The sequence below is a fragment of the Cebus imitator genome, unplaced genomic scaffold, assembly GCF_001604975.1.
Source record: "Cebus imitator isolate Cc_AM_T3 unplaced genomic scaffold, Cebus_imitator-1.0 Scaffold117, whole genome shotgun sequence".
Classification (NCBI taxonomy): Eukaryota; Metazoa; Chordata; class Mammalia; order Primates; family Cebidae; genus Cebus; species Cebus imitator.
This window is the reverse complement of record NW_016107432.1, coordinates 7,048,326-7,060,734: the sequence shown is the minus strand read 5'-3', so window position 1 is coordinate 7,060,734 and position 12,409 is coordinate 7,048,326. Positions and strand designations below refer to the sequence as shown.

General features: G+C 55.9%; 1 protein-coding gene across 3 annotated transcripts in view; it reads right to left on the bottom strand.

Annotated features, from left to right (window-relative positions):
* Positions 1-476: 476 nt before the first annotated feature.
* The window catches only part of PPP2R2C (protein phosphatase 2 regulatory subunit Bgamma), a 245,543-nt gene continuing 233,610 nt past the window's right edge, over positions 477-12,409 (bottom strand). For all 3 annotated transcript variants that reach the window (XM_017539126.2, XM_017539127.2, XM_017539125.2), the window contains 2 exons: positions 9,520-9,611; positions 477-3,495 (listed from right to left, as the gene is read on the bottom strand). In XM_017539126.2, coding sequence (XP_017394615.1) covers positions 3,204-3,495; positions 9,520-9,611 — 384 coding nt within the window. In that variant the 3' untranslated portion in view covers positions 477-3,203. The remainder of the gene's footprint in view (positions 3,496-9,519; positions 9,612-12,409) is intronic.

Below are 12,409 nucleotides of genomic sequence, written 5' to 3'. Positions count from 1 at the left end.
CATGGAGAGTGTGAGTGAATATCTGTGTCGTAGTCTCATGGACAGTGTGAGTGAATGAGTTTCCCCATCTGTGTCATTTTCCCATGGAGAATGTGAGTGAATGAGCTTCCCCATCTGTGTCGTAGTCTCATGAGGAGTGTGAGAGTGTGTGATCATGCTGGGCTACGCACACCTGCTGCAAGACAGACAAGGCAACTATCATTACGGAGTGTCATGCACCAGGCACTGCCCAAGTTAATCTTGCCCTTCCTTTCCCACCACACACCTACAAGATAGGTAGTGCTATTAGCTCCATTTCCTCAGTGATGAATTCAGAGCTAGGGAAAGTTAAGAGTTGCATTAGGAGCTAGAGGCAGCAAACCTTTGATGTGAACCCAGCTTCTCAGTGCAAAGCCCAGGGGCATCCCCACAGGCCATACTGCCTCCTGGCCCGCTCCACCTCCATGGGGTTGGACTCATTAAAAGTCTGGGGCTCGTTTTTGATGTAACATTTGTTATTTTATTGGAAAAAGCTGGTATTAACATATTTATAATTTTATTCAACAATTGGGTAATTTGTGAGACACCAAAGGAAAAAAGAATGCACCTATGAGTTACAGAGTCCAAACTGATCAGGGCTGACAACTTGACCACCATGTGCCCCACACCACCACCACCACCCAGAGTTTCATCCTCAGAGAAGAGCTAAATTAAAAACAAAACCAAAAAACCCCCAGCAACTTCACAATGACTATGTGAATGCCCACACGTTCGAGAAGACCAGGAAACGTAACCCGAGCAAGGATGCAAGTCTGTGACTCTGACACTGGGCCTTCCGCCACTTCTGGCTCTCATCCCCCACCCCCGACACCTTTTCTTAAAGCACGTTTTATCTTCACAGTTCGCTTTGGACGTCTTTATTTTCGAGGGACCCAAAGACATACTTTTCTTCAAAGAAGATAGTTTCCTTTCTTTTTTCTCCTTTTTGGTTTGGTACCCAAAGTTTAAAGCAGAAGTAAGGAACTAGGGACCATCTCGACACCTCCTTCTGAAGAACATGTAAGATTCGTATTTTGAAGATGGTAAATGTTAAATCTATGATGTGACAGTAACCTCTAACTGCAAATACAAGTTTCCTCTCTTAATTCATTTGACTCACAAAGGGAGATGGATCGTAGCAAATATCCAAGTAATTGGTAAGGCCCTCAGAGCTGGGTTTTGGCTTCAACCTGATTTCTATACAATTGACCACATTCTCAAGCCTCTTTACAAGGGAGAAAATAGTAATCCGATCCTTTGATTGTTAAATTTAATTAGAATAGATATGTACATATAATACTGTCCAGGTCAACTGGATTTTATAGTGATATATAAACAAACATTCTTCATTCACATCGATAAAAAAAAAAAAAATCAATGATCCATTTCCCTGTGTAAATGTTATATGGCCAGAAGTGAGTGCACATGCGCTTTGTGCTTTTACACACACAAAAGTATACTGTAATCCACTGAGAATAACCTCAGCCAGGTCTATGTCCTGGGTTATGTTACACCTTATAAAAAACAAAAAAAAGAAAAAAAAATCCAGTTGGATTCGGCTGGGCCTCTGCTCACTGCTTTCTGAATCAAATGTCAAACTACGTGGTTCTGCTGCGAGTCCATGAGCAAAGATGACTCAGAGGGGTGGGCAGGTTTGGTAACACCAGGAGAATCTACCATGGAAACACTACCTTCTCTGTGGCCCTCAGCGTCAGAGGGGCAGAGTTCCCGAGGGACGTGTCTGCTGGGACCGTGTGGTCCTTAAAGCAAAGGTATCCTAAATGGTCAGAACATGCAATGTCCTTTCAGAAGCAGTTCAGTGCATTGGATCAAAGAGCTGCAGGTGCCAGCCCAGGATGAAGTGGAGTCCCGGGGAGGGCGACGCTCCTGAAGCCACTGAGCAGAGTGAGGAGCCTCCACAGGGTCTTCTCCATCTTCCGTCCTGCATCTCAGTTCTCCTGGGACCCTTGTCGTCACCACACCTGCCCTGTCCTACTTCACAAGACAAAGAGGCATTCCTTTCCAAACCTTCCATTTGAATGTCGCTGTAACACAAACCACCCACGTGACAGACGAGGAGAACCCTGGGCAAAGACACGGATGGGTTTCTGACACCACCGCTTGGCAGGTGCCTGCTGGGGGTGACCTGTGCATCTGCTCAGAGCCTCAGTTTCCTCTTGTGGACAGAGGGGATCATAAGGGTTCCCTCCTATCCTCAGCACCCAGCCCAGAGCCTGGCATGCTGCAAGAAGTTGGTATTTAAGGAGGAAATGAATGAATACCCCTCTTACAGTCAGGAGGAAGATTCCAAAAAACCGTGCATGGGAGCCAGTGTCCGCTCCGGGAAGGTGTCCAGTGAATGCTGAAGGGCAAGGGAAAGCAGCTGCAGAGGGGGCTGAGGGGGGTAAGTCAACCGCCTCGAGGGCTGAGCACCGCGTCCGGCACACAGCAGAGGCTCAGCAAATGGCCGGTGAATTCGATGAGGATGCAGGCACACCAGAGACAATCCCCACCCGGTCCTCTTGGGAAACCACAGCAGACCTGGGGCCTGGGATGTTTCAAGATGTTCAGAAGACCCAGGAAAGAAGCTTGCATCTGCAAATTCTCAGCATGAATTCACCATCCAAAAACCAAATGTGAGATTACCAGCTCTGAGACAGGGCGAATCGCCCCATTAATAACCAAAAGAACCCCTAGCCAGCTCCGTTGAGCTTCATCATCTGTCCCTGGAGCCCTGATCTGGGACCAGTGAGGCATTGCAGGGAAGTAGCTCCCATCAGCTCCGGCCTCCCCCAACAGGATGCACTGGAGTGAAAAATTAACCCGGACGCATAAAAAGTCCTATTGATGTGGTAAAGACCGCAGACAGACGGAAAGGTACGTGAATGTAAGAACCCTGAACTGTAAGACTCGACAGTCATGTCCATCTTATGATTCGTGGTGGTGAACGCTTCCTTTGTTTTTCTTTCTTAAACAGACAATTACTGCCAAACATGATTCTGGCTTAGGGAAGCCGGGGCAGGGACAGGGACCCGAGCTTCCAGTGTCCCCACACTGCCACCTCTGCAGCTGTCCTCGTTGGCGCTGAGACTTTCTTCCCCTCCTTGCATTGCGATCGATCGTGAAGGTCATGTCGGGAATGACTTTCGCGAGGCTGGGTGGCGGGGGCCAGGGTCTGCACGTACCTAGTGCATCTCAGAGTTCACCTTGTCCTGGAAGATGTACAGGTTGTTGGTGGCGGCGATGGCGATGATGTTCTCGGCTGGGTGCCAGGCTGTGTGCAGGATCTTCTTGGTGAAGTCCAAGCTGTCCACACTGATGTCATCACGCCGGCGCTTGCCCCCCACGCACACACGCCGCGGCTTGAGCACGGCCCGGGGCTTGCTGCTTTCCCTCGAGGCCTCCAGGGTCACGTCCCGTTTGGTGTTTCGGTCGAACATGCGGAAGAAGTTGTTGTAGGCCCCGGTCATGATGACGCTGGCGGGAGAAGGAGAAGCATCAGGCAAGGAGGGGCACAAGCCTGTCCTCAAGAAATGAGCCCGGGTGCAGGGGCTCATGCCTGTAATCCCAGGACTTTGGGAGGTCCAGGTGAGAGGATCGCTTCAGCCCAGGAGTTCAAGACCAGCCTGGACAACATAGCAAGACTCCAGCTCTACAAAAAAATTTGAAAATGACCATCGTCCCAGCTATTCGGGAGGCTGGGGCAGGAGGATCACTTGAGCCCGGGGAGGCGGAGGCTGCAGTGAGCTGTGATTGTACCACTGCAGTCTAGCCTGGGTGACAGAGGAAACTCAGTCTCAAAACAACAAAGAAAGCAAGCCCAGAGCCTGCAGAGCCATCACACCCTGGAAAGGGAGCCGCACCTGCCTCATTCCACCTGTCTCTAGGAGTCTCTTCGACTCCCTCACAAGTCAGCCGCCACCACCACGTAGGCTTTGGGGCCAGGAGCTAAGATCCTTGTAATGCTGTGCCCAGGTATCATGAAAATTCCCTCCTGCAATTTCTGTTAGTCTTGGAGAAATAGTCCCGGCCTTCCAAAGGGACCGAGTGACCACAGCAGGAGATAGACACGAAGCAGCTGGGACAGAAAACCACCAGGCCCTGCTTCCCTACAGGGGCCTGCCTGTCCCCAGGAGTTGGGTGAATAAATGAACATGCATTGCCATGAGGGACAGGGCGAGCAGTCTCATATGCCGGGCCTCACCACCCTCACAGTCCCACTGAAGAGAATTCCACACCATTTCTCTGCTCTCCCCTTCCTAAAGAGAAAGGGTCCTGCTGGGTGGGAGAAAGGGTGAGTTCATCTACATAGCAAGAGGCAGGAGAGAAAACATGGTCCCTGGGCCTGTACCCAGAGGAAGGTTTTAGGGTTTGGCCTCTGCCCTGGAGCAGCTGTGGGGTGCAAGGAAACTGAGGAGGAAGAGGGCGTCCCACAAAGTGACCATGAGATAAAGGTGTCCTGCTGAAGGCCACTCAGGGAGGAAATCCTGTTTCCTTCTGGAAGCCAAGCTGGGCTTTCTGAGGGTGACACTGCTCTGAGACAGAACCAGGCAGATCCCTGGGTTCCCACGGGTTATCCACAGAGGACAAAAGCTCCTATGTGCGCTCAGGCACTGTGGGCAGAGGCCCGGGTTCTGGCCAGTCCACCTGGGTCCGAACCCCAGCTCTGCCCTACCCTGACATGTGCACTATCTTAGTTTTCTATAAAAACTGGGGTCAGGCCAGGTGGGTGGCTCTCACCTGCAATCCCAGCACTTTGGGAGGCCAAGGTGGGCAGATCACAAGGTCAGGAGATCGAGACCATTCTGACCAACATGGTAAAACCCCATCTCTACCAAAAACACAAAAAATTAGCCATGCGTGGTGGTGGGTGCCTGTAGTTCCAGCTACTCAGGAGGCTGAGGCAGGAGAATCACTTGAACCCGGGAGGTGGAGGTTGCAGTGAGCCGAGATCGCGCCACTGCACTCCAGCCTGGGCAACAGAGCAAGACTCTCTCAAAACAACAACAACAACAAAAACGGGTCCACAAGGGAGCCCAGCCCCTGGTGAGTGTGGATCGGGGACGAAGGCTGAACACGCGGCACAGTGCTGGACTTGGGGCACTTTGCCTCTTGTTATTTACCAGGTACTTTTCCATCCTAATCATCCCTGTGACCGAAGCTGCACCTGCTTTTATCTCTGACTCAGAGCCAAGGACAAGGGAAGCGGCATGAGAGGAAGCCTGGGTGAAGCAGTCCCACAGAAGGGCCCTGCCCAGGTGCCACAGGCTGACTGGGGGAGGCCACACTCCCCGCCCCGCCCCAGCACAGCGGGAGGCAGCTCTCTTTGTTCTTCAGGGAACAGCTCACAGAAGGAACCTGGGTGATTTCACACAATGCCGGCTCTTCTGATCCATTTAATGAAAGGAGAGCAAGATAATTAAAGTCATTTGCAACCTACACAGTTCCTGATCCTCCCTCTGATGGAGTGTGGAATTCAGCTGATATGCGCTCTGGGGGAGAGAGAGGGGGCCCCTCTCATCCTAGAGCACCAGGCCCCAGCACCATGAGAGCCATTCCTCACGTTGATGCAGGTTTCTTAAATTCCAGAAGGTTCCCTCAACAGGGAAAAGGGCAGGTGAGCTGCTTCACTCTCCTAGCCTCATCTGCATGTGGGATCACAATGCCAGCAGCTTTCAGCCCCAGCGCTCTGCTCCTCTTTCCTTTGGGGAAAGAAAGGCTCCTGCCCCCTGGGTGCCTCTAATCCCAGCTACTCAGTAGGCGGAGGCAGGAGAAGTACTTGACCCCAGGAGGCAGAGGTTGCAGTGAGCTGAGATGGCACCACGGCACTCCCTATCCCTGTGAGATGTCAATCACAGTGCTCTCCCCGCCCCCTGGCCTGGCCCACTGGCCCATGTGATATTCCTATCCATGCTGATTGGTTCAAAAAGTGGGCATGCGACCCAAACGGAGCCAATCAGATCCTTCCATGAGCGTTTCACACAGTCCCAGGGAGGGAATGTCGGCTGAGGATAATGGAAAGGGGAATGATTTCGGGTCATCTCAGCAGAGGGAGAGGGTGAGGCCATTGTGTAAGGAGAAGCAAGGAAGAGCAGCGATGGGGAAGCATGGAGAGAAGAAAATGGCCCTACGGATACAGCTGAGTCCCTGGGGGAGTCTTGCCTGGGACTCCTCGGGGCAGGTGTAGGCCTGTCTGACTCCTGCACGCTCCGCTGGCACAAATCCCTCCCCCTAGGCAGGACAGATCAAGGGGCGCTTCATGGAGGAGAGGGCATTGGAGCCAGGTGTGAGAGGGTCTGTGGGATTCCTCTGGGTGGGTAACCAGGGGAAGGCCTGCCAACAGGATAGTACACCAGGATCACTGCCGCACCCCGCCTATATGGACTGGGACCTTACTGAGGGCGTCACAGAGTCTCAGCCCCAAAGCGGCCACCAGGGCCACAGTTTCCTAGAACCACTTAACAGCTGAGCTGACTTAGAGAGGCCCAGGGGCTTCCTCAAACACACGGCAGAGATCGTTAGAATGTGGACCAGAAACTGAGGGAGTCCAGTAGGAGAGCTATTGCTTCTCCACAGCATGCGTTCTCCCAGCGTTGGGACGCCCCACTGCAGGGGGCGCCAGTGCAGCAGTGGCCCCCCGTGCAGCAGTGGCCCCCGGGCAGCAGCAGCAGGAGCCCTCCCCCCGTGCAGCAGCGGCAGGTGCCCCCCCCCCCCCCCAGTGCAGCAGCGGCAGGAGCCCACCCGCCCCAGTGCAGCAGCGGCAGGAGCCCACCCGCCACAGTGCAGCAGCGGCAGGAGCCCCTCCCCAGTGCAGCAGCGGCAGGATCCCACCCCCTCAGTGCAGCAGCGGCAGGAGCCCCCCAATGCAGCAGCAGTGGCAGGAGCTCCCCAGTGCAGCAGCGGCAGAAGCCCCCCAGTGCAGCAGCGGCAGAAGCCCCCCAGTGCAGCAGCGACAGGAGGCCCCGGGCAGCAGTGGCAGAAGCCCCCAGTGCAGCAGCGACAGGAGCCCCCAGGCAGCAGCGGCAGAAGCCCCCCAGTACAGCAGCGACAGGAGCCCCTGGGCAGCAGTGGCAGAAGCCCCCCAGTGCAGCAGCGACAGGAGCCCCTGGGCAGCAGCGGCAGGGGCCCCCGGTGAAGCAGTGGCAGTGCTCTGTGGGCCAGGCCAGCTGTTAGGGGGGACACCAGGAATACGGGAACAGCAACTGGGAGCCCGGGAGGATTTGGGTTTGCTTTGGCCTGCAAGGATGTGGGGGTCTGGGGGAAATCCTTGCTTCTCTCCTGAGCCTCTGAGCCCCTGGAAGGCAGGACCCAGGGTTTATTTATCTTGGGACCCCCGACCACGGGGCATGTTGAGCCCAGAGCAGTGCTCAGGGTGAAGTGGGAGGTGGCACACCTCTATGACTTCTAGAAGCACCCACAGCCACTGGACGCACCTGATGTCCCCAGTGAAGGGCTCAGAACAGGCTGAGTCATAGTAGCCCCCCAGGACACCCCACCCACTACTGGAGGCAAACTAGGTCAGAGGTTCCAGTGGGGCAGAGCAGAGCTGAGTGTGGAGCGAGAGGCAGTGAGGCGGGTGGGGGGCCACTAAGACAGCGCGTGGCTGGCATGTAAAGTGCAGAAGTGGTGGGTGGGAGGAGGGACATGGGAGCCCCGGCCTGGACACCACTGTCAGCCTGGAGGAGCTTGGCGGCTTCTCCGGGCCTGGGGGCAGGCGTCTCCTGGCCGCGGGTGCCCCCTGGTGGCAGCTTGAAGGAAGGATGGGCAGTGAACCGCGCAACCAGAAGGGACCTACCCTCCAAACACACATAAAAGCTGGAATCGGCTTTTCACAGCTGCAGGTCCCTCTCCTCCGATTTGAATAGGCCCTCTTGGGACCCACTGCCAGTGTGCACCAGAGAACCCCCAAAGTGTCAGGGCCTGCAGCTCAGGAGCATCGGAGCAGCCCTGCCTCCTGGGGGTGTCCAGGATCTACCTGGGGGCAGGGCCTGGAGAGAGGGCCCTGTGTCCTGCTGACCCAGCTGTGCCAGCCCAGCCCCAGGCCGGGCCTCCATCCTGGTTTTCTAAGCATCCTTCAATGGCCCCCTGTGACCACCATGCCAGCCCTCACTTGAGCGCAGGCTCTGCTGAAACCCCTGTGAGTCCGGGGGCTCCACGATGCTGGCAGCTCTCAGGAATCTCCCTCCCTGGACACAATGGCTTGGCCCCCATTTGGATCCAGCCCTGCTTCCGGGGGGCTCCCTCTTGGTCCTGTCCCTGCCATGTCCAGCCCCTTCCCTTACCCCACGCTAACCCTGATGGTCCCAGCCCTGTGTCCAGAGCCACCAAGGGTCATAGCACAGCGGCTCTCACATGACCACCACAGTGCCGGCTACCCTCAGAAGTCCAGGAGAGCCGGGCCTGCCACGTGACTGGTGCCATCCACAGAGCGGACGCTCTCCCAGGTGACACCCAAGTCAGGGCTGCCGGCTCTCACTCCACCCTTCTTGCCCACCACACTGGACAGGACTATGGGAAGAGGGAACAGTACATGGCTCTTGACAGGTAATATTCTGAGCTAGCAGACAGTGTGGCCTTTATCTCTGCTCTGTCACCTGGAGACCCACTTCTGGATCTGGGCAGCTGGACCAGGAGGCATCCGGTCCTGGAGGACGTAGCTGTAGGAGGCGCTGAGACTGCAGGAGACCTGAGCTTGAAACTCACAGATTGAAAGTAGGCTTGTCCATTTCAGAATCAGCACAAGGCTGATATGATTTGGGAGGGCAGGGGAGGGATTTTTCCCACCTCCAGGATAAAGGAAGAACCCCAGAGAAGAGACACAGAGGTGAGGACCCATGTGTAGAGGTGAGTGGCCCCTGCACAGCCCCCTTGTCCACACCCACCCTGGGCTCAGCCCAGGCTAGGGGGACACAGGAACTCACTTCTGCATAGGGGGTCACTTTCCAGGTAGGTGGGGTTGAGACGTGGCGAGACTGTGGATTGTGACCAGCCTTGGAGGGTGCAGGAGCTCCGAGGTACCCCCGAGCACCAGCGGGCCTGAGTGAGGTGCCACCAGCAAGAGGGGGACACAGCAGTGGTGATGGGAGGAGGGGTGAGTAGACCAATGGTCAAAGCCACGAGGCGCAGGGCTGTCTCGGGACATGCAGGTGTGGATAGGTGATGGTGACCAGGTGCTGGGGTACAGCCCTCACCCCCAACAAGCTGGGATAGGGGAGCACATCACTGGGGACCCTGAATTAACTAAACATGTTCCCACTACTGCGCATGGCCTCTGGGTGGGAAGGGGAGGTAACCAACGTGACCGAGGTTGAAGAAAGTTTTGTGCCTCATCCCTTGAATCTGAGGCTGAGTTGGACAGAAAGGCACGGGCCCCACCCTGACACCTGGGCCTATCGAGGCTGAGTAGCCTGCGCTGCGGGTCACTGGGATCCCAGCCCAGGCCCCTGCGGGGGAGAAACCCTCCCTACAGCGAGGCGGGGTGCGGGCTGAGGTCAGGGTTACCTGTCGCTCCCGTTCCAGGCACATTCAAACTTGTCGAAAATGCAGTCGTTCTCGTACAGGGAACAGAGCTTGCTCCGAAGGTAGTCATGGACCTGGCGGGAGAAGGGATGAGGTGAGTGGACGGGGTACCCTGACCATCCTGGCCCCTCCACAAGAAGGGTCTCAAAGAGCAGCGAGGGCCTGCATGCCCTGACACAGCCCTGCGCATCTCATCGGGGGGCCCACGACCCGGCACACGGATGACCGCCAAGCTGTGGCACAGATGGGAGCAGAGTCCACTGTGACAAAGGGAACGCCCACAGCACAGGGCCTAGGACCGCCTGGGGTCCAGATCCTGGCTCAGCCCTCCCAGCTGTGTGATCTTGGACAAGCAACTTCATCTCTCTCAGCCTGTTTCTTCATCCTTAGAGTGATGGGAGGGCAAACCTCATAGCGGTTCTGGGATGAAGTGCAGGGCAGGCCGTTCGAGGGTAACGATCACCTCAAACACAGGGTGGCCGCCATCAAGACAGGGGAAGAGCAAACCCACGCAGGCCTCGCATCCGTTCACAGCATGAGCCGCCAAGGCTCAGAGGGCCACACAGCCTCTAAGAGGCTACCAGGACCCTTTTCCAGGATTCCTGGACCCCACAGGAGAGATGGTGACACTCTCCTGTGTCACAGGATCCCTGATCCACATCCCCCTGACTGCAGTGGTCCTACAAGCCCTGTACGCAGGGGGCCTCATCAGTGCCGGGCCTCTGCTGGGGCTGGAGCTGCCGGCACAGCAGGGCATGGCTCTGCCCTCTGGGTGGGGAAGGGGAGGTAACTGGGTACCATGGAGCCTGTTTTCAACTCCCAGGAGTTGAAATTAACGACTCCAGTGAACACAGATGTGAAGGGTAGAGTGAACGTCAATTTCGTGTGTCCGCTTGGCTGGGCCACCGTACCGATACTCGGTGTTTCTGCGAAAACACTTCGAAGGTGAGGTTAACATTTAAGTCGCTAGACAGTAAAGCAGGCTGCCCTCTGTCATGTGGGGGCTCATCCAATCAGTCGAAGGCCCGGAGAGAACAAAGACAGACCTCCCTGAGGACCAGGGGATTCCGCTAACAGACGCCTGTGGGCTCGCAGTCACTCTCCCCTGGGTCACCAGCCTGCCGGCCTGCTCTGTGGATTTAGGACATGCCACGTGAGCCAATTCCTTCAAGTCTCCCTCTCTTTCCCCGTCCCTCTCCCCATTCTGTTGGTTCTGTTTCTCTGAGCCGTGTGACTAACGAGGTGGTAAGGGGTACGCAGGGAAACAGACAGGCATTAGGGGAAGCAGGATTGGGAGGAGGGGCCTGCTATTCACTGCAGGCAGGGTGGTTAGACAAGGCTATGGGACCACCCCCTGGCCCTGCTCATCCCTCCCGAGCCCCTGAGTCCTCCTGGTGAGGCTCGCCGTCCCCTCGGGCCCCTGAGCTGCCGCCCTACCATGCTGAGGGTCACTGTGTTCCTGACTGGGACCCTTAAGGGTGAGGCCGAGGTTCTTCCTTCTCCCTGGAACCAGGGTCTAGCACTGTGCCGGGCACAGGGTACCAGCTCAGTATGTGTAACGACTAAAATCAAGGGGGACGCATGGCAGCAGATTTTGGTGTTCGTGTCCCACCCCCAGGTCTGCATTTTTGCGTGTCCTCCTTAGTCCCAGCAGCCTTATGATGCACCCGTCCAAACACGCGTGCAGTGCTCTCTCCCATGTGCCAAGCATCTCCTGCCCTCTAGTGGCAGGGTGAGGAAGAGCTCCGGAGAAAGACAGTGACTGTCAATCTAACGTGCGCTGCTTGCTGGCTCCATCACACATTCGTCATTTAACTCAATTGTCTTCCAACAAAATGGGATGGGGAGAATACCGGCCCCACCTCTCAGGACAGCTGGGAGGCTCAGATGAGGCAAAGTACACTATGGACTTAGCTCAGTGTGGCTATTTAATGCCCATCCCCAGCCCCTTCACCTCTGCCTTCCTCAACCATGGAGGCTGTCAAATTACTAATTTTCCCAGCCACTGTCGTGACTGCCAGGGACTCATTCTAGACAATGAGGTGCAAGAAGTCTTCTGAGAAATATTCTGGGGAAGCTTTTACAATCACCATGAAACACGCAACAGACCCCAGGGATGAAGACTTGCGCATTTCCTCCTATTTCTTGCCTGGAATGTAGGCAGAGTGCTCGGAGGTGAGGCAGCCACTTTGCCACCATGAAGAACCACCTATGAAGGTGGAAAACCAACACCCCAATGATGGCAAACTGGATCACAGAAGGAACCACTGCGGCACTGCTGGGGACATGGAGCCCCCCTACCTTCCTGGACTGCCCTCTCCAGACTCCCTGTGGTGGGAGAAAAACAGCCCAGATTTGTTAAGCACTGCACGCCAGCCAAATACAGTCCTGCTACACACAATTTCTAGCACATCATCAGCTACTAAAAAAATGTTGGTTGTAGTGCTTCTTTTATGTAGTTATTGCTATTCTTCTAGCATCAACAGGTCAGCTGGGCCAGATGCCAAGCACCCAGCTTAGGGCCTCACCCTCCAGAGCAGTCATTCCCCTGCTTCGTGGGGTCCTTCATCAGAATTTGAGGAAGTGGCACCCCCTTCCCCTGAAAATGCCCGTAGAACGCACTGCACGTAGTTTCAGGGGTTCACGGGCCTTCGTTGATCACAGCGATGGACGTGAGTGATCAGCCCAGGGGCCAGAGGGGTTTGGAAATGTTCATTTTCCTGAGCTGCCTCCAGAGGGAACAAGAGAGTTGCACCTGCAGGATGGGGCCCGGCTTATCCTGTCCCTCTCCCAATCTGGGGCCTCTGCCATTCCCACAGGGACAGAGGAGGGCTGAGCCCTGCCTGGGGTGTGCAGTGTGAGGAGGGGGCCT